The sequence below is a fragment of the Entelurus aequoreus genome, linkage group LG08 (assembly GCF_033978785.1).
Source record: "Entelurus aequoreus isolate RoL-2023_Sb linkage group LG08, RoL_Eaeq_v1.1, whole genome shotgun sequence".
NCBI classification, from domain to species: domain Eukaryota; kingdom Metazoa; phylum Chordata; class Actinopteri; order Syngnathiformes; family Syngnathidae; genus Entelurus; species Entelurus aequoreus.
Window position 1 is genome coordinate 25,786,737 of NC_084738.1, and position 26,208 is coordinate 25,812,944.

The 26,208-nt window shown below is 40.8% G+C and overlaps 2 protein-coding genes and 2 pseudogenes across 2 annotated transcripts; 2 read left to right on the plus strand and 2 right to left on the minus strand.

The window, feature by feature from the left end:
• Nucleotides 1–4,401: 4,401 nt before the first annotated feature.
• On the minus strand, nt 4,402–7,406 carry LOC133655033 (RNA-binding protein with serine-rich domain 1-like; annotated as a pseudogene).
• A 203-nt stretch (nt 7,407–7,609) lies between these two features.
• Nucleotides 7,610–11,330, plus strand: LOC133656227 (solute carrier family 2, facilitated glucose transporter member 11-like; annotated as a pseudogene).
• LOC133655034 (solute carrier family 2, facilitated glucose transporter member 11-like) lies at nt 11,215–14,199 on the plus strand. The gene is made up of 3 exons (XM_062054934.1): nt 11,215–11,246; nt 11,317–11,340; nt 11,585–14,199. The coding sequence occupies exons 2-3, from the start codon at nt 11,330–11,332 to the stop codon at nt 13,149–13,151; spliced, it is 1,578 nt and encodes a 525-aa protein (XP_061910918.1). The 5' UTR covers nt 11,215–11,246; nt 11,317–11,329; the 3' UTR covers nt 13,152–14,199.
• Nucleotides 14,200–15,558: 1,359 nt separating this feature from the next.
• On the minus strand, nt 15,559–22,181 carry LOC133655035 (uncharacterized). The gene is made up of 11 exons (XM_062054935.1): nt 21,958–22,181; nt 20,793–20,903; nt 20,558–20,672; nt 19,531–20,381; nt 19,176–19,362; nt 18,812–19,060; nt 18,522–18,646; nt 18,107–18,153; nt 17,874–18,022; nt 17,585–17,746; nt 15,559–15,951 (listed from the first exon to the last, which is right to left on the minus strand). The coding sequence occupies exons 1-11, from the start codon at nt 22,117–22,119 to the stop codon at nt 15,917–15,919; spliced, it is 2,193 nt and encodes a 730-aa protein (XP_061910919.1). The 5' UTR covers nt 22,120–22,181; the 3' UTR covers nt 15,559–15,916.
• Between the last annotated feature and the right edge of the window lie 4,027 nt (nt 22,182–26,208).

Genomic DNA, 26,208 nt, shown 5'->3' on the forward strand with positions numbered 1-26,208 from the left:
CACATTTTGGCAGAGACATTTATGCAAGGCTTGAAAAGGGGTTGGATGAAGCAGATGCTTATAATATCCAAACCCCTCTCACTCACTCCACATTTAACACAAACAATATAATGCAAGAACAATACCATACAAACAAAAACAAGAAAAACTCCTGTACTCTAACAACAAGACGAGACAAAACACACACACACATACACAGCCACACACACACACACACACACACACACACACACACACACACACACACACACACACACACACACACACACACACACACACACACACACACACACACACACACACACACACACACACACACACACACACACACACACACACACACACACACACACACACAGGCCCAAACACTCTCTGACCATACACCTCTCTCCCATCGCTCTGTGCTGAGGGCATCACTCTCTTTCCTCCTCGTACTTCTTCAGTATTTCTTTTTTAAACAGTGTTTTAAATTGAATCATGTTAGAACACGTTTTTAACTCGTCCCCTAAGTTGTTCCACAGAGTGACTCCACACACTGAAATGCACATTGATTTTAAAGTTGTTCTAAATTTAGGCAAATATAATTTGTTGTTTCCTCTTAGACGGTAACTATGGTGAGCATCTATATCCTGGAATAGGTTCTGTATATTGGATGGTAGAGAGTTTTGATTAATTAAAATAAATTAAATAAATCATTTATATGATTGCGGAGCTCAAAAAAGTTTTGAAAAAATGGAATATGTCTCCACTACTGCTGACATACGGACTGTGCACAACAAAAGTTATCTTGGCATGACTGCACATTGGATCGATCCACCTGGCGCGAAAATAGGAAAAGCAGCCCTGACATGCAGATGTTTCAAGGGCAGTCATACATAGGATAATTTTGCAACTGAGCTTGACAATATCCACTCATCCCATACGGCATATGCCACAAAATAAGCTCAACAGTCCCAGACAATGGGTCCAATTTGATAAAGACCTTCAAAAAGTACCAGCCAGTGTAGGAAGATCAATCTGGTGATATGTAGATGTGCTTTGATCAAGTTTTTTTTTCCTGGTCTCAAACTGAGTTTCGTTTGGGATTTGCTTTTTTTCCTCCTCGTCCTCTTTCCCCATTGTGGAAGGGGCGTGGTCCACGCGTTCCCTGCGGGCAGGGTGTGTGCAGGTGCCGGCCATGAAGCAGCAGACAGGTGAGTGGCTATCTCAGCTGGAACGAGTTATCTAATCACCTGTCTCTTTATTAGCAGCGTCAGGGACCATGAGGGGGGGAAGCAGAGAGTGACGGTGAGTGAGACGGCAAGCAGAAGAAAGACCAGACGGCTGAAAAGCACATGAGAAGAGAAAGCGTGAGACTGCTGAAAAGCGCAAAGACTTTGAAAAGAAAGATAATAAAATACTGTTGTCACTCTGCATCCGAGGGGAGTGACTGTGTACTGTTGGTCCCAGAAGAACCCAGTGCCAAGAAGGCTTTCACAGCCATGTTTAACATTTTTCCTACCTTTTTGCAGGACTCAATCAATCTTTCTCTTTGTTCTACCCTGTAACTGTATGTCTGTTTTTAATTGGTTTGTACTTTAAAACCCATTTGCAAAACACTGGTGGTGAGTATAATGATGGTTTTTGTAACACACAAATTAAACCGTATTTCATGTACTGATGTTGACAACCGGTTACTGTCAAGACCAGAAGCTAAAACCATACAAAGAAGTGCTACAGCAAAACCCACAGAATTATGGAATAAGGCTAGCCGCTCAGCAGTAACTGCAGAGGCTTTGGACGATGTCATCGCAAGAAAATGTTTAGTCCTTTGCACTACAAGATGGAATTATTTTTATGATGCCCTGGTTCGCATCCGTGAAGTCCCTATCATCGAGCTGAACACCATCCCCTCCAGGTTTCGGTTAAAAACCATCACAGAATAGTAGCATTACTTTATCAAGGGGTATGGCACAGGCATGAAGCCTCAAATCACAGCGTTAGACATTCTGCAGTGAGAAGACCACTGTTTTCATGGCACACTCCTACCAGCACTTAAGAAACTGATACACAAGACCCTGGAAGAGAAGAGTTGCCTGGAAATCTTTGTTGAACTTCCAGAGGCCATACTCATGGTAGGTAATAAACATTAATGATAAATATCCATCCATCTTCTTCCGCTGATCCGAAGTCGGGTCACGAAGACAGCAGCCTAAACAGACTTCCTGCTCCCCAGCCACTTCCTCCAGCTCTTCCCAGGGGATCCCGAGGCGTTCCCACTGAAGCTGGGAGACATCCTATCGACTTTGTCCTGGGTTTTCGCTGTGGTCTTCTACCGATCGGACGCACCCTAAACACCTTCCCAGGGAGGCGTTCTGGGGGCATTCTGACCAGATGCCCGTACCACCTCATCTGGCTCCTCTTGATGTGGAGGAGCAGCGGCTTTGGATTAAAGATTAAAGTACCAATGATTGTCACACACACACTAGATGTGGTGAAATTTGTCCTCCGCATTTGTCCCATCCCCTTGGGGAGCAGTGGGCAGCAGCGGCGCCGCGCCTGGGAATCATTTTGGTGATTTAACCCCCAACTCCAACCCTTTGTTGCTGAGTGCCAAGCAGGGAGGTTATGGGTCCCATTTTTATAGTCTTTGGTATGACTGGGCTGGGATTTGAACTCCAACCTACCGATACTCTGAGCTCCTCCAAAATGACAGAGCTTCTCACTCTATCTCTAAGAGAGAGCCCCGCTACTCGATTGAGAAAACTCATTTTTTCCGCTTGGACCCATGATCTTGTCGTTTTGGTCGTAATCCAAAGATCATGACTATAGGTGAGGATAGGGACATAGATCGACTGGTAAATTGAGAGCTTTGCTTTCCAGTTGAGCCCCTTTCTCACCGCGACGGACCGCTGCAGCACTGCAGATGCTGCACCGATCCACCTGTCAATCTCACGATCCACTCTTCCCTCAATTGTGAACAAGACCCCAAACTCCTCCACTTGGGGCAAGATCTCCCCCCCATACTTGCCAACCCTCCCGATTTTTCCCGGGAGACTCCCGAATTTCAGTGCCCCTCCCGAAAATCTCCCGGGGCAACCATTCTCCCAAATTTCTCCCTATTTTCACCCGGACAACAATATTAAGGGCGTGCCTTGATGTCACTGCCTTTAGCGTCCTCTACAACCTGTCGTCATTTCAGTATAAATTAAGGAAACCTATAATTTGGATAAAGCTCTGGGGGCAGATATTTTGAAGAATTTAATGGTAGTGCGATTACTTTCCCGTGTTGTTTTGTTGAATCTTGCACTGATTACAGATTTGATTTGTATATATTCTAGGAATGTATTTATTTATTTATTGCATACTGTGTTATTAAACTTTTAAAAGAGATACAACTGTTTCCATTGATATATCTCCAAGGCATCTGACTCACTTAACATACCATGTTGGAAAGTTCAATTATTTATTGTTAAGCAGAAAATCAGGATTATTCCAAATAGGCGTAAATTGGCAGGGAGTGAGCTGGGACTCTAAATATTTTCAAAAATTCCCACCAAGCTGTTAAGTAGTGCGTATATTAATACTTTTAAAGCAGTTGTGTTCTCGGAGAATTTGGCTAATAAAGGGCAAGTTAGAAATTGGGATTTCATGGCTGAGTGATTGTTCAATATCTAACCATAAATTATCTAATAAATTGGGATTGATCCATTTTAATATGTATTGTACTTTATTTGCAAGGAAGTAATTTAAAAAATTGGGAGTTCTAGATCCTAATATTTCTTGGGTTTTTGTAATGTTATAAAGCTGATTCGTGCTGGTTTACTTTTCCAAAGAAACTGATTGATGTGTAAGTCTAGTGATTCAAACAAGATTTGAGAAGGATTGGTGGGAATCATTTTCTCGGTCAAAACCCTTCCCATCAGTGAGATGGGCAGTGTCTTTCAACGTGCTAGATCAATCAATTTTAAGATTAGTGAGTAATTCAAGTGATTCGGATCTGACAATGTGGAAGCAATATTGATACTCAGGTATTTAATTTTCCCTTTGCGCAGTAGAATCGATGAGGTGCTCTGAAAGTCTGAACTAATAGGTGACACAGTAGATTTGGACCAGTTGATGGAGTAATCTGGAATAGAACTGAATTTATCAATGAGTGAGATTGTATCTTGAAGAGAATAATGTGGATTTTGGAAGAAAAGCAATACATCATTAGCATAAAGGCCTATTTTATGAACACATCGGATTTAGCATGAGCTTGTTAGCATTAGCATTCTGTTCACTCGAATTGAGGCTAATAACTACACAAATGGGAGTGTCAAACTACTTTTACAATATGTAAAAGTCACAAGGCCTTAAAAATGTGGGTGTTTTACATGAAAGTAAATTAAAGTAATATAATGTATGAATGGATGTATTACGTGTAATATATTTGGGAGGGTTGTAATCTTTTTATGGCTGTTAAGTAGAGGAGACACGGACATTAGCATTGATCTACAGGAGCCTTATTTTTCAATTCACATGTTAGCAAATGCGCCAAAGCGCCAATTTCGGTCCTTCAACAATCGCTATTTATTCGGAATCAAAAGATATATTCATATATTACATATAGCCTATCATTTGCGCCCTATTGACAAGTGATGCACCAAAAATTTGGTGTTGTGATGATAATATTCATTTCCGCTGGCAACTGCGTCTTTCCGGCGTACACGAGTGACATAGCTTGCCCAAAATCAGATTCCAGTCACATACAAGTAGGATTGCGGTTAGACTGAAATCACATTTGAAAAGATCTGTCCAATCGGATTCTAAACTACCACCTGATGTGGCCTGAATCTGATGCCAAAAGATCACATTTGAAGCACTTTGCAGCGTTTAGACTGGTAAAAAATCAGATCTGTGTCACTTCAGAGCAAAAAAAATCTGATTTGGTGTGCAGTGTAAACCCTCAGTTGGGTAATACTGATCTCTAGCGGGAGGAGTTGGAACTGGAATGGGACCGGTGTTGACGGCGACCAGGCGATCTGGACATGCGCCGGACTGGTGAGCGTCGCCGTGGAGACCTATAAGATGAGAAATATATTAACAGGAGAGGCGGAAGCAGTAGTTTTCTGTCCAGCACCACCAAGACACTGCAGTTTCACCTTCTCCTCATACGAGGCGGAGTGCGTCACCACAGCTGAGGTGGATGCGGCATCGTGCGGGGCGGGGACAGCCTCCTAGCAGGTGTGGGCGCCCTTGGTGTCAGGACAGCTATGACTGTTATCTCCTGACCATCAATCTGTCCTGAAAAGATCCAACACAGAAAACATCTTTAGCATCCATTCAACTTCCTTCTGGGTGACCCACCATACTGTACTGCACCTCCATCCATGTATTTAAGTGCTTGTTCTGCTTCTTTAGAGTTCTCAAACTCGATGTACGCGTAGCCTTTGGACAGATGAGGGTGAACACGGTTCATGGGCATGTCAATCATCTTGATCTTGCCATTTCATTGTCATTGCACTTAAAAGTACAACATTATGTATTTTGTACAACCCGTCCAAGCACAACAGGAAGACTGATAGGTCACCCCCTGGCGGTGCCCTGCCAGTAGTTGAACTTTTGCATCACATTGCACATGACCGTGGTGCATTCAAGGGCCCTCCATTAAAGTTACAGATTCCTAGAAGATGCACTAATTCTAATATAATCATACAAAAAAGAATGTATTATTATGATTTGTATTAGCCACTGATAATCCTATGTGAATCTGCTAATCTTTGCTTTACACTATGAAGTAAACGGAAACTTGACATATGTACAATCATATTTAAGTGAATTATTACTCTAAATTGAATTAATGATCTTACGTTTGTATTCTGTCCATTTTACATATAATTTGTTGGCACGTTTAAGAAATAAAAACCCCCCCAAAAAAAACATTGTTTTAATTATTAATGGGGTTTATAAAGATATGTTTAAACTATGTTAACCCCATCTTCAAAACAAAAACTAATTAATTTACAAGTGTTTTAAAAAGCTGGTTTCAATCAAATGCATGCAATAGTTAGCTTTCTAGTGCATGTAAACATACCAAGTGTGTGTGTATGGGGCAGCAACATTAGGTTTAGAGTGGGGTCAGGGGCCCTTCAGGATCTGGTGTATCAGGGGCCCAGAATTTGGTGCTACGCCCCTGGACAGGGTAAAGGTAACTCAACGGAATCAACATTCGTTCTTAAGGCTTTATGTGGTTTTTTTTTAACCATCATGATGCTACCTTAGAATACTAAGTACTAAGACTTGTATCCTTTGCATTTTTGTGTGGTGTTATTTGGGTCTTTCTCAGTAATATACGAGAGGACTTTGGTCTGTTTAGCCCTCACCTTGATTACATTTCTTGTCAGCCGGCCCAGGTAGACCTTGGTGGGTTTTGGAGCGGGACTCCTCTTTCGACGTTCTCGATCGTCTTTCCTGGTCGATTTGGACCTACATTCAGGAAATGTTTAGTACTGTTAGTATGTCTGGTACAATGTCGTACCAATGGCGTGTCAATTTAAGTGGACCCCGACTTAAACAAGTTGAAAAACTTATTCGGGTGTTACCATATAGTGGTCAATTGTACGGAATATGTACTGCACTGTGCAATCTACTAATAAAAGTTTCAATCAATCAATCAATGCTGAGAAACAGTTAAGAGGAATTCTCTACTTTGAACAGGAGTGTTGTTTGTTCTGCCGCTGACGGCTGGGGCTTGGCAAGGATGACGAAGAGGATGGGCTGGAGGAACCTGAGTTGGAAGAGCTCCCACTGGATGAGCCGGAACTAGAACCTGAGCTACTGGAACTGGAATTGGGAGAAAATTAGTCTTCAATGCCAAAATCTTCAAATTTAACAATTGAATTTAAAGTAGATCTGACCTGCTGCTCCGACTAGAAGCACCAGGTCGTGTTCTGTTTGTCGCCCTGTTTCGCTCTTTATCAACTACATCTTTCAAAACTCCAGCTTTCTGTTTACCTCGTTGTTTACTCCTGTCATCCTCTTTCTTTTTGGTTGGCGAAGGTGTCCTGGAGAAAGTTTCCATTTTGATGATGTGGCGTGAAAAAAAAAAGCAGGGGCCAATAAAGGGACACAAATAACTATACTGGCACAAATATCCTTTATTTGATGGCGTTCATCTGCCAGTTAGAATAGCAGACAATGATGATGAATTACGGTTAAACCTTTGACAAACTTTACCATACCTTTGACATTCGTATTAGCATTGCAACAATTTAAGTGTGCAAAACAAAAGTGACTGCTTACTATTACATCATTTGTACTTGTATTTGTTCCACAAAGGACAAAATAAAAACATAGCGACGGTTACTTACATTGAGTCTCCTTTAAACGGTGCAACAGTAGTCGCATGATTATGACGTAGGCACTATAGTCAAAGCCAATCCGGATCCAGACGCAGGTTATGTGACGCAAATATATTGGTATGAAGTAATCCCTCCATGTAGTCTACAAGGAAAACACGTTTCTAAATTATTAAATACATCTTCTAACTAAACCACCACGAAGAGAAATAGTATGTCAGTGTTAATGGAATTAGGATTAAATATAATTAGGCTTTTTTTTTTTTTTTTTTTTAATTAAAGTGGACAAAATGTTTCTGACAGCTACAATTGAGGGAGTATTACAACCATAGCTTTCCAATGCGCCAATGCGGATATTTACATTGCAATAAATCCAGGTTTGTTATCAGAGACCATTTTCAAGTGCTGTTAAAGATTACAGGTCGCTAGAGTGATATAAGATATAAATACTAATACAAACCAAATGTGCTTCTCTTTAGGCATTACAATGATGTTTACCATGACACTGGCTTGCTAAAGTGTTGAGAAAAGGAATTTTAGGAAACACGCTTTGTGCTCTGTTTGTTAACTTTGACTCTCGTGAAGCGAACAGGAAATACAGAAGGAGAAGAAACAAGTGACAGAACACTTGCCCTGACTGTGTGCTCAGCTGCCATTGGAGGCACCTTCCAGTATGGATACAATATTTCCATTATCAACACTCCAACCAGCTACATCCAGACTTTCATCAATGATACATACACATCACGCTGGGGTACAGGCTTGGAAGCTCCCCATGTGACTCTGGTGTGGACTCTTATCGTATCTGCTTTCCCGCTGGGAGGTCTGCGTGGGGCCCTGCTAGCTGGCCCAATGGCTGTCCACTTTGGGCGGAAGAAGTCTCTGCTTTTGAACAACTCATTTTTGTTCGTAGGTGCGGCTTTGGTTCTTCTGTGCAGGGTTGCACGATCATTTGAGATGATCATCTTCGCTCGGTTCCTTGTGGGGATTAATTCAGGTGTCAGTATGAATGTCCAGCCTATGTACTTTGGGGAAAGCGCTCCTAAACACCTACGAGGAGCTGTGGCTTTTTCCTCTGCTGTTTGCACTGCTTTTGGGATTTTCATGGGTCAAATTGTGGGACTGACTGAGGTGTTGGGCACACGGCTTCTCTGGCCCTACTTACTTGCCAGCAACATGCTTCCAGGCGTGATCTAGATGCTTACACTACCCTAGTTTCCCGAAAGCCCCAGATATCTGCTCATTGACCGCGGTGACAGGGAAGAATGCGTCCAAGCCCTTGAAAGATTCCGTGGTGGCGTGGCTCCAGTTTTAGAACTACAGGAAATGCTTGAAGAATGTCAGAGGCAATCAAACGCTGGATCTGCATCTTCTGTTAAGACACCTCGTTCCCTTTTTAAAGATTGTGACCTGCGATCCCAACTTAGAACGGTCATGATGGCCAGTAGTGCCATGATGCTTTGTGGCAATGACTCCATCTACTAAGGGACGGCGTGGCGAAGTTGGTAGAGTGGCTGTGCCAGCAATCGGAGTGTTGCTGGTTACTGGGGTTCAATTCCCACCTTCTACCTTCCTAGTCACGTCCGTTGTGTCCTTGGGCAAGACACTTCACCGTTTGCCTCTGATGGCTGCTGGTTAGCGCCTTGCATGGCAGCTCCCGCCATCAGTGTGTGAATGTGTGTGTGAATGGGTAAATGTGGAAATACTGTCAAAGCGCTTTGAGTACCTTGAAGGTAGAAAAGCGCTATACAAGTATAACCCATTTATTTATTTATTTACTTCTATGCATCTTACATCTTCTTTGAGGCAGGCATTCCTGCAGATAAAATCCAGTATATAACCATTGGAACGGGAGCATCTGAACTGACTGCATCGATACTGAGCAACCTCCTAATTGAGCGAGTGGGCCGGAAGGGTCTTCTTGTAGGAGGCTACACTCTTATGTCATGCTGTACTGTAGTCTTCACATTAGCCCTCACAGTCCAAAGACAAGGAGTGAATGGGATGTCCTACCTCAGCATGGTGTGTGTTTTCTCCTACATCCTTAGCTTCGGTTTAGGTCCTGCAGGTGTGACCGGTATTCTACCAGCAGAGATCTTTGACCAGTCGGCCAGACCTGCAGCGTACATGGTCGCCGGATCGCTAATGTGGCTCAGTCTGTTCCTAGTGGGAATGTTGTTTCCCTTCATCGTAAGCAATCTGGGGAGCCTTTGCTTCTTGCCATTTTTGGTTGTGTTTAGTGTCAGCTGTGTTTCTGGGGTTTACGTTCCCAGAGACAAAAGGCAAGAGCCTGCAGAAGATTATGGCAGAGTTTGATAGAAAGAATGGATGGAAAGGAGGGGGTCATGAAGGTTCACAATGAGATGGGTGAGATCAGATCCTTCTCTACCTTAGCAGAAGATCTTGACAATAAGAACAGTCTGGGAAATCAGGGTAATTTCTGTACTTCTATTGAAGCGATGTCTAGTTTCTCAAAGTCTGTGCATATAAATGTTTGCTGCATTTCAACCAAACTTAGTTTTGTGACCTATAGTATATATTTATATAGAAGTGAAATACTATAGTTTCACCTGACTGACGCACCCACAACGTGAAATTACATTTACTTGAAATATTAAAGAAGCTTCAATTGCATGTTTGAAATTATTGTTCACTAAATATGTAAACCCCTGTACTGTATGATGTTTTACCACAGTATAAGCAGAGTATATATACAGAGACTGTATATTCTTAGCACCTTTGAAAGTGTTCACTTTCAGTTTTTTGCTCTATTTTTCTGTTCAATGTTATTCATGATTCAATTTTGTGAATTTAAACTACATTAATCATGCTATGTGCACCTAGAACGTGATTCTATTACTATCGCTGGATTTTTGCCAACAATCGTACCAGATTACTATTTAATTTCATGGATGCAGGTTTGAAAAATAGCCACTAGATGTCTCTGTTGTATTGCCTTTTTCTGGTAATCACTTTCTCAAACACACATTTCCCAATACAATTCAATATATGCTGGCTGTTAAGGCACTTTCTGGACATTTCATGTGTAATTTATGAAAAGGGACAAAATATTCTCAAGGATTTAAACATGTTTTTGTTATTCAACATGTAGAAACATATTGCAATTCATATTCTTGTAATTTATTTGTTCATGTCTCTCCAAAGAATGTATGTACTAATTGCAAATCCTTGTTAAATAGGGTTTGTGTTCCAGGATGATAAAGCTATATTTATTTTTCTTGACCTAATTAAATAATAAAAATATTATATTGTGCACAATTAAAACTGATTTACAGCTCCATTTTTTCATGACTCTTCTGACACTGCTTCCCCACCTCTTTATGTATTCCTATTTCCTATTAAGACTGTTACAAGTGCACAGCAACTTCAGTGTGTTACACCCCACACACGGACAATAAATAGTCTGCATTAGTAAACTTAAGTTATTTGTTCTTTTCAAGGCACATGTGCCACTTGTTGCTAGGCAAACTTCATGTGGCCCAATCGTAGCTCACTTTTACAATATATCAATTTGTACAGCACATATTAGCATTCTTGCATTTTTGACAACTTGGAGCAAAGTCATTAATTGTCCGCACACTACAGAGAAGGGACAAGGAGTTGGCAGTCGCCACTACAGCACCTAGATGGCCTACAAACAACCCAACACATTATAATCTTCCCACACAGCTGGATATCAACATCACTCTTCTACATAAGCAAAAAAGACCCAACAAAGATCATGATGCTGTCCATAAAATTATTTCTCATGCCTAGCAGAATATTAAATAAATAAAACAACAAACATAACCCCTGTTAGTTGGTATGGTCTGATGATGATAGAGATGACATCATCCACCCTATGAAAGCAAGAACTACTTGGTGGCTCCTCCCCAAACACTACTCAAGGTGAACTGCCCTTCAGTTGTAAGTAACTGTGACAAATGATTAACTTACTCACTAACTGAATTTGAACTACTGTTTTTTTCCCCTAAAGGAGACCACTACTGATGCAAATGAGGTAAGTTATGAGTGCCTAACTTATCCACAAAAAGTTATATATTGGACTGCATAATTTATACATTCAAGTCACATCTCAAAAGTTAGACTTTAGAAAAGGTGTGGCGACGACTGCATTTGAATGAATGGTATCAAAATTAAGTTGGTGGTTGACTACAGCTAAAATACATTGAATAGAAATCTGTCCCTGCAGCATTACACAGAAGTCTAAGCAAAACACTTCTCTTTTCATGTGGGACTAAAAGAGGAAAAGAAATAATCGTCACGATGCCTGACATGAAGCCAACAGGAAATACAGAACCAGAACGAATCAGCAAACTATCAAGTGACAGAACACTTGCTCTGATGGTGTGTTCTGCTGCCATTGGAGGCACCTTCCAGTATGGATACAATATTTCCATTATCAATGCTCCAACCAGCTACATCCAGACTTTCATCAATGAAACCTACAGGACACGCTGGGGTACAGGCTTGGGAGCTCCCTATGTGACTCTGATGTGGACACTAATCGTATCAGCTTTCTCACTGGGAGGTCTGCTCGGGGCCCTGCTGGCCGGCCCAATGTCGGTCAACTTTGGAAGGAAGAAGTCCCTGCTTTTAAACAACTCATTTTTGTTTGTTGGCACTCTATTTTTTCTTCTGTGCAGGGTTGCAAGATCATTTGAGATGATCATCTTTGCTCGGTTCCTCATGGGGATTAATTCAGGTGTCAGTTTGAATGTCCAGCCTATGTACTTTGGGGAAAGCGCCCCTAAACACCTACGAGGAGCTGTAGCTTTTTCCTCTGCAGTTTTCCTTGCTTTTGGGATTTTCTTGGGTCAAATTGTGGGACTGACTGAGGTGTTGGGCACACAGCCTCTCTGGCCCTACTTACTAGCCAGCAACATGCTTCCAGGTGTGATCCAAATGCTTACACTACCCTGGTTCCCTGAAAGCCCCAGATATCTGCTCATTGACCGTGGAGACAGAGAAGCATGCGTCCAGGCTCTTCAAAGACTCCGTGGTGGTGTAGCTCCAGTTTTAGAAATACAGGAAATGCTTGAAGAATGTCAAAGGCAATCAAACGCTGAAACTGCATATTCTGTTAAGACACCTTATTCCCTTTTTAAGGCTCGTGGCCTGCGATCCCAACTCAAAATTGTCATGATAACCAACATTACCATCATGTTATGTGGTATTGACTCTATATACTTCTATGCGTCTTACATCTTCTTCGAGGCAGGCATTCCTGCAGATAAAATTCAGTATGTAACCATTGGAACAGGAGCATCTGAACTGACTGCCTCGATACTGAGCAACCTCCTGATTGAACGAGTGGGCAGGAAGGGTCTTATTGTCGGAGGCTACACTCTTATGTCATGCTGGACTGTAGTCTTCACAATAGCCCTCACACTCCAAAGACAACGAGTGGATGGGATGTCTTACCTCAGTATGGTGTGCGTTTTCGCCTACATCCTTAGCTTCGGTTTGGGCCCTGCAGGTGTGACAGGTATCATACCAGCAGAGATCTTTGACCAGTCAGCCCGACCTGCAGCGTACATGGTTGCCGGATCGCTAATGTGGCTCAATCAGCTCCTGATGGGACTGTTATTACCATTTATCGTCACCAATCTTGGGATCTATTGCTTCCTGCCATTCTTGGCTGTGTGTTTGGTGTCAGCTGTGTATTTGGGGCTCACGTTCATAGAGACAAAAGGCAAGAGCCTGCGGGAGATTACGGCAGAGTTTGATAGAAAGAATGGACAAAGAACAGTGAATGACGTGTATGACCACACGGAGAATCAAGTCAGCTCTTTAATCATGGAAAAGTAGACCGAAAAAAGTTTAATTCATGACAGAAAATCTGTGTGACAGAATGTGAACGCATTATCAAGGTTTAATTGTGGCGTGTACGCATAAATCAGTCTTGTGAAAAAAAGGTTATATTGTCATTTGTATGTAGTTCCTGTTGTCTAGATCACACTCCTATATAGTCTAGAAAAGTTGGAACAAATTATATTTGTGCACTGCATTTTCCATAACTACACGTTGGACCATATGATGTCATGAATATGGAGAGGAATGGGTGTCTCTATGGTGACAGCCAGTAGTAAACGTACAATCCTCATTTAACTAGAGTAGTCTGCACAACGCTTGCACTTGTTATTAATTGTACAGTACACACAATCTCAGTTGATCAACACATCCACCAATGGTACACGCAATTTAATAGTTTGCGCAGGGTATTTAGCGCCTAGTTATTTGGATCTTAGTAGATTAGACCCTTAGTGTTTTCAAAAGTTTCTTTCTCCCAGTGCTGCTTACGTAACTACTGTAGAGCTCCATGTCCAACAGTAATGACTATTTCACAGGTTTACCACTTTCATCGCTGCTGCTACAGAATTTTTCGTTTAAGTGTCATTTTTAAAAGTTGACATTCACATTGGTTCATGTGTGAAGAGGCAGCACGTTTTTCAGCTTCAGTACATGTGCTTCACTCAATGGTGTTTTTTCTGCCACATCCTTGACAAAGTATAATGGGTTTTCTTTGGCAACCATAAGAGGCACACAGTAAACACACATCTTCTCACAAGTCTTATAATTGCATTTTCTGTTTAAACTGTGAGTGGTTATTTGCTAGACTATTAGAATTTGGATAGAAGGTTGTTTTTTTTGCACATGATGTTCAGATGCTACCACCACTATTTAAGTGTTTTTGTGTCTTGTCAATCATTGGTGGCATATCGTTGATCTATCTGTGAAATGAGAGACCTCCCTGTGTTTTGTGCTGCCATGCTGAGCAATGTCATATGCACAAATCACCTGCAGGACACACACGTGGCACCCGTGGGGGCCGAAGGGGCTTTTACTTTGTTGTAACTTGTACACAATGTCTTGTCTAATAAAACAAATCATGTGGAAATAGTTGATATGAGTTTGTGTGTGTATTGGGCAGAGGTGGGTATTAACGCATTACCTTTACTCCGTTACATTTAGGATAGGGTAGACTTTTATTTATACCACAATGAGGAAATTACGTTGCTACAGTGCATGTTTTTACATGCAGTAACAGAAGTAAAAAAAAAGAAGTAAAATGTAATTAAAAACAAAAAAATTGTAATAAACTTTTTGGATAAATTGTACTTGTCAGAGAACTTTTATTGCATAATTCTTTTTTATTTTTACAATGAGTCATTTTGTGAAGAAGAAAAGCAATTTTTATGCTGTAACATGCAGTTATTTATTTTATTTGTTTTAATTAAATCAACATAGAAAAAATATACGATACACTTTCAACTAGTGCACCAACCCAAAAAAAACCTCCCTCCCCCATTCACACTCATACACACCCACTCACACAAAAGGGGTTGTTTCTTTCTTCTACCAATATTCTGGTTCCCACAACATGGACCACACTTCTGCAAGGGACACAGTCCCTGAAGCACACTTGATTGTATGTGCTGCTGGTCCACTAACATTTTCATTTAATTACTTTTTTTTTTTTTATTATTGTAATTATTTTTATATTGTTTTCCTTTCTTTTTTATCCAAGAAAATATTGATTTATCTTATCTAAAAAAAAAAGAAAAAAAAAAGGACCTTATCTTCACCAGACCAGGTTGTAAATTAAATTAGATTTGTTTAAAGGGTTTTTAAAACCAGGTCCAGTCCAGATAATGTCCAAGTCGGGTTCAGCAACACACACCTTCATTCATGTACACTGAAAAAAAAATAGAACAATTTGGGAACACAACAGATTGCATATAATTTAGAAACAAAATTACATTTTCAAAAAAAAAAAATGTATGTACAGTCCAGATTATGTTCAGGTCACTCAATATTAGGGAACACAACAACAGATAGCATATAATCTATAAACATAATTACACTTTCAACATAAGCCTTTGAGGACTTCCCATCTTTTTTTTATGTTTTTTGGCACCATTATCGTTTTCAACCATGTAACTTTCTAAAGTTAAAAAATACTGAATAAATGTTTTAAAGAAAGTAATACTAAGTGAATATCTGTTTTTGGCCTTAAAAATAAACCGTTTACAGAGTACTATAATTAAATTTATTAAACCATGATTGTCAATGAACTCTCCCAAAATAACAGAAACCACATCAAGCTTCGAAAACAAACCAATCCTTAAAGGCCTACTGAAATGAAATTTTTTTATTTAAACGGGGATAGCAGATCTATTCTATGTGTCATACTTGATCATTTCGCGATATTGCCATATTTTTGCTGAAAGGATTTAGAATAGAAAAACGACGATAAAGATCGCAACTTTTGGTATCTGACAAAAAAAAGCCTTTCCCCTACCGGAAGTAGCGTGACGTAGACAATTGAACATATCCGCAAAGCTCCCTATTGTTTGCAATGATGGCCGCCAGATCTGAGAGCGATTCTGACCGAGATAGCGACGATTTCTCCATTAATTTGAGCGAGGATGAAAGATTTGTGGATGAGGAAAGTGCAAGTGAAGGACTAGTGGGGAGTGGAAGCGATTCAGATAGGGAAGAAGCTGTGAGAGGGATAGAGCCATACCGCTTTGAACCCGACGCTGATGAAGACGGTCAGGAGGACGCTGCTGCTATCGATGCTGGAGGAGCACACGACATAGATCGCCTTGAGAATACAGAATGGTAATATGTTATTTATTTATAGACTAGTTTTAGTTTGTGGCCTAGTCTTGCACTGTTACTGTTAGTGTTACAACTTACACCCCAGGCCTATCTATACACTAAGTATCTATCATTGACACAATGTGTTACTGTTAGTGTTACAACTTACACCCCAGGCCTATCTATACACTAAGTATCTATCATTGACACAATGTCAAACCTAATTAATTACCCATTATTTCTATGGGCCACAGCTCCATATACCGGCAATACTAAAAATATGCATGCAGATTAATAAGATCCACAACAAGACAATGATAATATTAATTATTCCACATGTTTGCAGATTGCAGGTGTCAATAATATGAATTGATTTACAAATATTATGAACATTTCTATTTCCAGGTGTACATGTCAAAACTGTGTGAACATGGAGACAGTGGCTGAGTGTGTCTGCTGTAGTGAAATAGAGGCAGTGACCAGAACGATGGAGGAGGAGGGGGTGAAGACGTGCATCATAGACCACCATGGCTTTCCATCTGTGTGTCTGGATGAATGGGTGCTGCAGATAGCGTATAACGCCTACAAACAGCAATATGGCGTGCTGCAGCAACAGCAAAATGATTGAGGCACTAATAAGTTTAAATAATTCTTTATTCTATCAACCTTTGGAAGATAAGTCAGAATGAGCACTTTCTTATCTTATTCTTATTCTGTGAAATGTACTGTGCTACAATGCACATGACATTATATATCATAGAAGTATTACATAGATGGACCGTAGATGTCAACAATATTTACAATTTACTGCAACAGTAAATGACAAATGAATAGAATGCATGACAATGTCTTTTGAATCTCAGAGAACAGTGAGTCACTTTGTATCCATGTCCGGATAATAACAGCTGCCATCATTTGCTACTTGCAGGCGGAGACGACACACAGCCTATCGACAGTTTGTCCGCTTCTGCTGGGGATATCTGGGAAAGGACATAAGTGTGGTACTACCAGCTTGTGTAGTACATAAGATTAGGACAACATTCCCATCGATGGACTACACGGGGTTCCAAGACGTGCAGTGACTGCAACAGAATCTACATGGCCACTGTACTTAATCAATAAAATCAATCAATCAATCAATCAGTCAATCAATCAATGTTTATTTATATAGCACTAAATCACAAATGTCTCAAAGGGCCGCACAAGCCACAACGATTCCCTCGGTACAGAGCCCACACACGGGCAAGGAAAACTCACCCCAGTAGGACGTCGATGTGAATGACTATGAGAAACCTTGGAGAGGACCGCATATGTGGGTAACCCCCCCCCCCTCTAGGGGAGACCGAAAGCAATGGATGTCGAGTGGGTCTAACATATTAGTTAGGGTCCAGTCCATAGTGGGGCCAGCAGGAGGCCACCCCGAGCGGAGACGGGTCAGCAGCGCAGATGTCCCCAAGCGATGCACAGGCGAGCGATATACCCCGGGTCCCAACTCTGGACAGCCAGCACTTCATCCATGGTCTAAAAAGGGGGTCTATTTAAAGGCTAGAGTATACAAATGAGTTTTAAGATGGGACTTAAATGCTTCTACTGAGGTAGCATCTCTAACTGTTACCGGGAGGGCATTTCACACTTACCGAAGCGACTCCTGTGCTTGGCGATGGCTTCCTCCTTGTCTGGCTTCTCCAGTTCATCGCAGAGGAAGGGAGGCCCATCCACAGTAACGCTGAGTGGTGTTCTCTCGTCAGGGGTCTGTCTGCAGCCAGCAACAACCTCCCTGATCAAGTCATCTACGTAGCCTGCAAAATACAATTGTACATGTTCCTGCTCACAACATAATATACTCATGGAGAGTGAAACTTGACAGTATTATTATCATGATACAAAGTGTCAAGTGTTTACATGTTTTGTGTCCTCTACACTTACGGTATGTTGGCTCTGTCGCGATTTTCTTGACCACATGGCCCCCTGCTTTATACTTCGGGTAGCGTACTGCATAGCGCTCAGCACCCGCTTGTGTAGTGGCTATAGGGCGGCTCGAATTTTCGTTCCAGTGCAGCCCAGCAAGCAGGTTCCTAGGTGTGGTAACAGAATAATGTAATAATTAGTACTAAAGTATGGCACACCCTAGTGACACTTAGATTAGTGTGGAAACATACCTGCACAGCATTCCGATGTATGAGAAGACATACATTTTCGGTGCGAACTGTATAAGATAAAAGACACTTTATTCAGTCATGCGTCCATACAATGTGTGTGTAAATTTATAAATTGTTTGTAAATTTGAATACAAATGTTTGTGTATTAAACTGTTAATAGTCAGCTATTAAAGCTTGATCTCCTGCAGTAATGAAGCTGTTTTGTTTTCAATGTTAACACCACGCCAGAATTGTTTGCAATCTTTCTCACCAAGATGCCTAGCCACTATGTTGGACCTCCAACATTCTCTTGCTTACACTGACTGTATCAAGGCTTCATTTAGTATGCTCTAGTATTTTGCTCCCTGGCCACCAAAGTCCTAGTGGCAGGTGGTAACCACCGACACCACCTACAGGCGATCAGTCTAATTCTCACCTGTATGATAAGGCTATGGAACACCTCCACCTTGGAAGTCTGGTGTTCACCCGACAGCATGGCGATATCTTTTAGCAGGGACTTGTTGTTGACCACCTCCTCCAGTTTCACTGCTGAGCGTGAACCTAAACATAAATTTAAAATAGAACAACGTTTCTACAAAAATGTTCCAGTCAACTTAAACTGGTTATTTACTTACAAGTTTATCTGAATTTTTTGACTTTCAAAAGATGTGCAGGAAAATACTGCTAGTCCCTCACTGCTTTCGGGCAACTTATTTGCCTACTCACTTTGTTTGAGCCATTTCTTTTGCCGTTGCAGTTGTCCATGAGTACAAATTGGGAAGAGGTCGCCATGGTCCTTGTGGATGTTCTGAATGTGTCGCTCCACAGACTTCCACTTGGCAACCAGAAGTTCCCCCTCTCCAGGCGGTGTAGACACTGCTGCCCAGTAGAGGTGGTTGATTATACTTTGCACCCAGGGCTTCAGGTCTTCACAGTCCTTATGCTTGACGATGGCCTTCAGTTTCTTTCCGATGGCTACAAACAGAAAAAAACAGAAATTTGTGGATTAAATACAATATCGCATTCATCTGATCACTGATATGTACACACTACTTCACAACTTGTCATGCATACAAATAATCCAACTAACATTTTGCAACATGCCAGATGTCATAGCAGTGCCGTGTATTGGGCATGTTTTCACGAATCCATTTAGCGATCTGTCTGTGTCGGTCTGTCACCAGCACCCCGACATCCAGGTCCCAGCTGATCAGCAGTTCCACCATCCTCTTCAGTCCTTCCATCTCCATATGGTAGCTGCCAAGACATTCGTTGCTCTGAAATATATATAACAGAAAAGGAATGAGCAAAGAAAAAAATGAAAAAGGGGCTTAGTATACATTGAAATGGTTAATGTTATTAGACAAATTTACTAGGATAATTCTGGAAAATCCCTTATCTGCTTATTGTGTTACTAGTGTTTTAGTGAGATTATATGGTCGTACATGTACAACCTGAAGGTCGAGAACCACATTGGCCACAAGCTCCATTGTGGTGTAGGTACCGAACTTGACGCTGTGTCCCGGACTGTCTGCTCGCCCATCACCACCAAGGACGAGGGGTCGGCCTTCCACCTGCAGCATGGTGAGGTGCGTCCGTTGCTGTTCCTCCCACACCTTTTTGATGGCTGGCTGCAGGATGAGCTCCTGGTGGTTGAAAAATGTCCTCTTCACATACGTGACCACTCCGATGCTGTTCAGCACTTGCAACACCTTGCCAGAAGATGCCCCAGCGAAGAGGATGCCAGCAGACAGCAGGATGTTGCCCGCGGCATAAGGGCCAATGTTTGGCTGGCTGCTCCAACTACTCCTCTGGTCACATGATGCACATTGAAGAGTCATGGTCAGCTGTGTACCGTTCGAATCCCAAGAAGGGCTTATGTCCTGGCTGCCACAGACTGGACAGTGACACCACTTGACGAGACTCTGGAGGCACGACTCAAAGATGATGTACTTCGGTTCCTTGTGGCAGCCCTCTTCACGCATCTGGTGAGTACATGGGCGATCTGGCGACCCGTCAGATTGACACGGATCCGATGTCGTTGACTCACTCGGCACATAGCTGTCATCGGAAGAACCACTAACAAAAGGCGCAGTGGGACTTGATGCTGGTCCTTCATCAAACAATGCAGGAGGTGGTCGTAGCTTGGCTTGCATTCCAGACGCACCTGGAGCTGCTATGTTAGTCTGCATCTCGGGGCTGTCAGATGGAGCTGCTACACTTGACAATGGGACTTCACTAACCCTGGCCGGCCGAGCTCTAACCCTCTCGAGGATATCTGGGGTCACCTGGTGTCCTAGCAATAAAATCAAGCACAAGTTGTTTTATATAATCTGTTAAAATTAAACTAGAATCACATAATAATTATTGTCTTTGAATCACCTAATTTATCTGTCTACTCTACTCTGCACAGGCAGCGTGCAATGTGTACTGTGATGTGCAGAATCATGTTCGTCACCGAAATAGACATACCCTTTGATCTATGATGTATTTTCCCTGTTTGGGTGCTCTTGCTACTGGTCATTGCTGTTGGTGCTGTCCCAATCGGTACCCAGTCCGTCTGGCATCCTTGTTCTCTTGTATTTCCCTGGAAATGGAGAAACAGCTACATGTAATATGGATACCTCATTTACATTAATTATGAATACTTTTGGATTGGGCTTGAACTGTAATCCATTTGAACATTGATTAGGAAAACAAATCGAACCTGATCTTGATCGCCCTCCTCATCAGGCAAATCTAGTGCCATTGCCATTGGTTCATCCACCGCATCCGCCACTGATGCCGTAGTCGTACTGTCCATGATCTGATCTATTGTCTGTAAATGTACAAATGTACAATACTTTATATTATTGTCTATTGTAATCTATTGACAGTATTGACACTATTGACAGTAATGTCAGTAAATGTACGATACTTTATACTGCAGAAGAACTTGACTAGAACTTGAAGCAATAATTATATGTAGACTATTTTATTGTTAATTTATTTCATTGTTCATGGAGTAGTCCAGTGGTTCTCAAATGGGGGTACGCGTACCCTTGGGGATACTTGAAGGTATGCCAAGGGGTACGAGAGATTTTTTTTAAATATTATAAAAATAGCAACAATTCAAAAATCCTTTATAAATATATTTATTGAATAATACTTCAACAAAATAAATGTTTAGAATTAAGTTCATGAATCCAGATGGATCTCTATTACAATCCCCAAAGAGGGCACTTTAAGTTGATGATTACTTCTATGTGTAGAAAACTTTATTTATAATTGAATCACTTGTTTATTTTTCAACAAGTTTTTAGTTATTTTTATATCTTTTTTTCCAAATAGTTCAAGAAAGACCACTACAAATGAGCAATATCTTGCACTGTTATACAATTTAATAAATTAGAAACTGATGACATAGTGCTGTATTTTTTTTCTTTTTTTCAACCAAAAATGCTTTGCTCTGATTAGGGGGTACTTGAATTAAAAAAATGTTCACAGGGGAAAATTACTGAAAAAAGGTTGAGAACCACTGGAGTAGTCTATGACTGTGTGTTAGTTTTGGTTGATTGATTGAGACTTTTATTAGTAGGTTGCACAGTGAAGTACATATTCCGTACAATTGACCACTAAATGGTAACACCCCAATAAGTTTTTCAACTTGTTTAAGTCGGGGTCCACTTAAATTGATTCATGATACAGATATATACTATCATATATATACCATCATCATAATACAGTCATCACACAAGATAATCACATTGAATTATTTACATTATTTACAATCCGGGGTGTGGAGGTGGGGGGGGTTTCAACAATTGAGAACAAAGAAATGGATATTGGAACAGTGTAGTCTGACTATGAAAACTGGAAATCAAGATTCTTACCCTCTTCCTTTCCCTTTTGGCAAATGCAGACCTCATGTGCACAGTCTGTCCGCTTTTGGAGGGGGTCGGGTGCTCCGGACTTGTCCGTGGTCTATCGAAAATAGTTGGCTTCGCACCTTTCTTCAGCACGAGTCGACGAGTGCTGATTCCCATTTCTGCCATTCGCAAGGGACCCTCTTCGAAACATGATCTTTCGAAATGTTCGCTGCATAATACACTGTACTTTGTATGTGTCGTCCAATCCAACCGTGTTCGCTTGACTTCTTTGTTCCATAGTAAAGCTTGGGAAAAGAAACAATGAAACACCGGTTGTGTTTTGGTTTGTGTTGCTACATCCAGCAGCAACACACCGCTTCCCTACAACTCTCTTTTTTGCAGTCTCCATTGTTAATTGAACAAATTTCCAAAAGATTCACCAACACAGATGTCCTGAATACTGTGGAAATTAGCGATTAAAACAGAGCTGTTTAAATTGGGAGGGACCTATTCCAAGATGACGCGTTCAACTGCCTTCGTCACGCGCATACGTCATCATACCGCGACGTTTCAGCCGGATATTTCCCGGGAAATTTTAAATGTCACTTTATAAGTTAATCGTATTGGCATGTGTTGCAATGTTAAGATTTCATCATTGATATATAAACTATCAGACTGCGTGGTCGGTAGTAGTGGGTTTCAGTAGGCCTTTAAACACATTTTTTCAACTTCCACCCAAAACGAAGACACAATATGACAATACCAAAACAAATGCAAGGTGGATTCAGACTCCTGACAACAAAATCGGCAGTCATCTGACTCTGTCATATTCCATAATTTTAACATTTTCCCCGTGGGTAAGAAGTTATAAATAATTTTAATTTGAAAATAACGATTTTGCACATCAATAGTAGTTTTATAAATTAGTTTGAATATGGCATTCCATGGCAGCGGGCAGTCAAAAAAGTCCTCCCATTTTCCATATGTGTTATATGGGACAGCCTTCAAAGATTTCTTTATTAAATAAAACTTATATATTTTTCTATTTATTTTAGTTCCTTTTTGCCAACTCAAATTTCTTATTAGAGGTTTACAAACTAATAATTTGGTAGTTCCATAATTAATTATTTGTTTCCATCTTTTCCCAATTACTCCAGTTAGTTGGTTAAATGAAAAGCTTGAACAAGCATCACCATACATAGTTATAAATTCATCATACTTCATAATCTTACCATTCTCATTGATAATATCATTGACAAAAATGATTCCTCTTTCAAACATATTTTTCCAAAAGAAAGGCTTTCCATCTATTACAATATTAGAGTTCATCCATATTATAACATTGAGTTTCATTGTGTAAATAAGTGTTCATTTATTTACACATATGTACACATACATAACACTCCTCTACTCATTGTTGTATTTGAAAGTGCAATGTTTTCCAGCCAGACAGCCTTTGAAGGAGCATAGGTATGGGCAGCATCTGTGAAATTTAATTTGCAGGAAAGGAGTGAGTTTAGGGTTGAATTGTCCATACTCGTTCTATTCTCTGTCACCATCTTTCTAACCATGTTGAACACCCTCTCTGATGATGCATTGCTGTGTGGCACGCACAAAAGTGCCTTTGTAATCGCCCTGAGAAGGGAGATTTTTGAGTATACAGATACGAGGACACAACTTCGTTCTGCTCACGTCTGTATTGACTGCCAACAAATCAAACACCAAACATGTACAAGTACACAGTATTGCAACAAACATAAAATGCACTCCAGTATTATCATGCAAATTTTACATTGAAATAATCAAGTAGGTTTTCCTGTTCTTTGCACTAATAGACTTTACCTTAGTGTAACAGTATTTGAAGATGTCTCAACAAGTAAATACAAAGGTTCACCCAATACAGTAAGCCTATATTGTTTTAGTAACAAAAGTCACTTATCATTCTTTAAGATTAAACAAACTACACTGAATTAGTCCAAGAAACTGTAGTAAATACACATTTCATCAGCAATATACACAGATTAATAATTAACTACGCACAGTACCTTTCTATATATTTAACACTGTTGATGCAGTTAGCATCTGCTTCGTCATCGGCAGTGCAATTAGCTTTAGCATTAGCTTGGTCATGTATAAAGCCTTGTCGACTGAAAAGACACATATCATAACTATATACTCTTTCAAACATGTTTAAACACTATAAAGATACATTCGGGGGTAAAACTATTTACATAGAGACACTTGTACCTGAGAAGGGAGATGTTTGAGTATACAGATACGAGGACACAACTTCGTTCTGCTCACGTCTGTATTGACTGCAAGCAGGAAGTCAGGTGTCCTCTAGTATAACTCCCAGCACAACGCGCCCCCTGCTGGAGCCGTCCAGTACTACAATGGCTCTTATTAATGCTGGCATTATAATAACATTAGCTCCATATTCTACAAATAACGGTGCTTTACTGTTGTTATTAACAATAAACATTTTAAAGTTGCGAATATAAAATGACATAGTAATACAACTCAAGAGCTTACTTTGCTACTTACAATCACTGTATTCTAGTAACTAAATTTACATCCTGTCACACCTTCATCAAATGCACCAGAGTCTGGAATCTTCCATCTCTCCCTAGCATACCCCTTCCCCTTCGAGTTGTCCTGGATGAACTGAAATTCTTGTTTCCAATCATTTTGGAACTTGCAAGTGTACTTCTTCTTCTTCTTACTCGTCGTCGCCATGACTGTGATCTCTTCTTCGTTCTTCTGCTTCGTCTCTGTTATATTTTTGGACATTACTACTTGCCGTAGTTTTGAAGCAATGCATGATGGGAACCCAGATGTTGTGTGTCAGTGTATTAACGTGCCGGCTGGAATAAACACACGCTGAGAAATAGCTCCGTGCCTGTCTACTTTATGGGTTATAGATAAACCTATGGATAACGGAGACATATACAGTATAATAGTCTCCCTCTTGTTGTGTGTGCGGTTGCGCGCTGAGCTCCAAAAGCCGTAGATGTTATAACGTGACTGGGCCGGCACGCTGTTTATATGGAGGGAAAGCGGACGTGACAACAGGCTGTTCTCACTCGGGTCCGCATATTGTTGTCCGGCTGGAAATCGGGAGAAATCCGGGAGAATGGTTGTCCCGGGAGATTTTCGAGAGAGGCACTGAAATTCGGGAGTCTCCCGGAAAATTCGGGAGGGTTGGCAAGTATGCTTTAGGTTGCAGTGTAAATACTATTAAAATAGCAACTAAGTAAAACAAAGGTTACTCACCAATTATTCAATACTTGAGTGGTTTTTAAAAACTAACTCTAACTAAAGTAAATATTTAGATAACTACTTTTTACTTTTATTTGAGTTATATTAGTCTAATGTAACTGTTCTCTTACTTAAGTACAACTTTTTCAACTCTACCCACCTCTGGTTTTGTGGCAAATACTGTATATTTCGGACTATAAATCACACTTAAAATCCTATAATTTTTTCCAAAATCGACAGTGCGCCTTATAGCCCAGTGTGCCTAATGTACAGATCATTTGTGGTTGTGCTTACCGACTTCTAACCAATTTTATTTGGTACATGGTGTAATGATAAGTGTGACCAGTAGATGGCAGTCACAGAGAAGAGATAGTGTTGACTGTTTAATTAATACCATACCATACCATAACAATGACTCTAGTACAGTGATTCTTAACCTTGTTGGAGGTACCGAACCCCACCAGTTTCATATGCGCATTCACCGAACCCTTCTTTAGTGAAAAGTAAAATGTTTTTTTTTTTCCAAACAAAGTTATATGTTTTTTTTACTGGTGCACAAAATGAACTGTGTATGAGCATCACCTTGTTCAAAGAACAAAACCAACACACTGCATAAACTCACAACAAATTACACACCTGAAAATCCGATGGAAAATTAGAGGGAACATTGTACTGGGGTATCCATAATACGCCGATAGGGAGAAGTTTTTATTTACACGATGAGTCGGGTTTGTCTTGACCTCCACGGCAGAGGCTCCGCCGAACCCCTGAGGCCGACTCACCGAACCCCTAGGATTCGATCGAACCCAGGTTAAGAACCACTGCTCTAGTAAGTACAGGTTAGCAAGATAGCCCCAAACATTGATGTTTCATTGAGACTATAGAACATTAAACACAGCACTGTCAAAATGTTTCAGTACGACCTTGGTAAGCTACGACGCCGCACCGCTTAAAGGATTGTCGGCGCTTTATGGCTGCCATAGTTAGACGTGCTGTGCTTCAACATACGGGTATTAT

What these genes read in the sequence shown, in the direction of transcription:
- LOC133655035 (XM_062054935.1), bottom strand. Translation starts at nt 22,119, where the DNA reads ATGGCAGAAATGGGAATCAGCACTCGTCGACTCGTGCTGAAGAAAGGT. An exon ending in CATCTGGCATGTTGCAAAAT is followed by an intron (nt 19,061 to 19,175) that starts GTTAGTTGGATT and finishes TTCTGTTTGTAG; the next exon opens with CCATCGGAAAGAAACTGAAG. An exon ending in CAAGCACAGGAGTCGCTTCG is followed by an intron (nt 15,952 to 17,584) that starts GTAAGTGTGAAA and finishes TGTATTCTCAAG; the next exon opens with GCGATCTATGTCGTGTGCTC.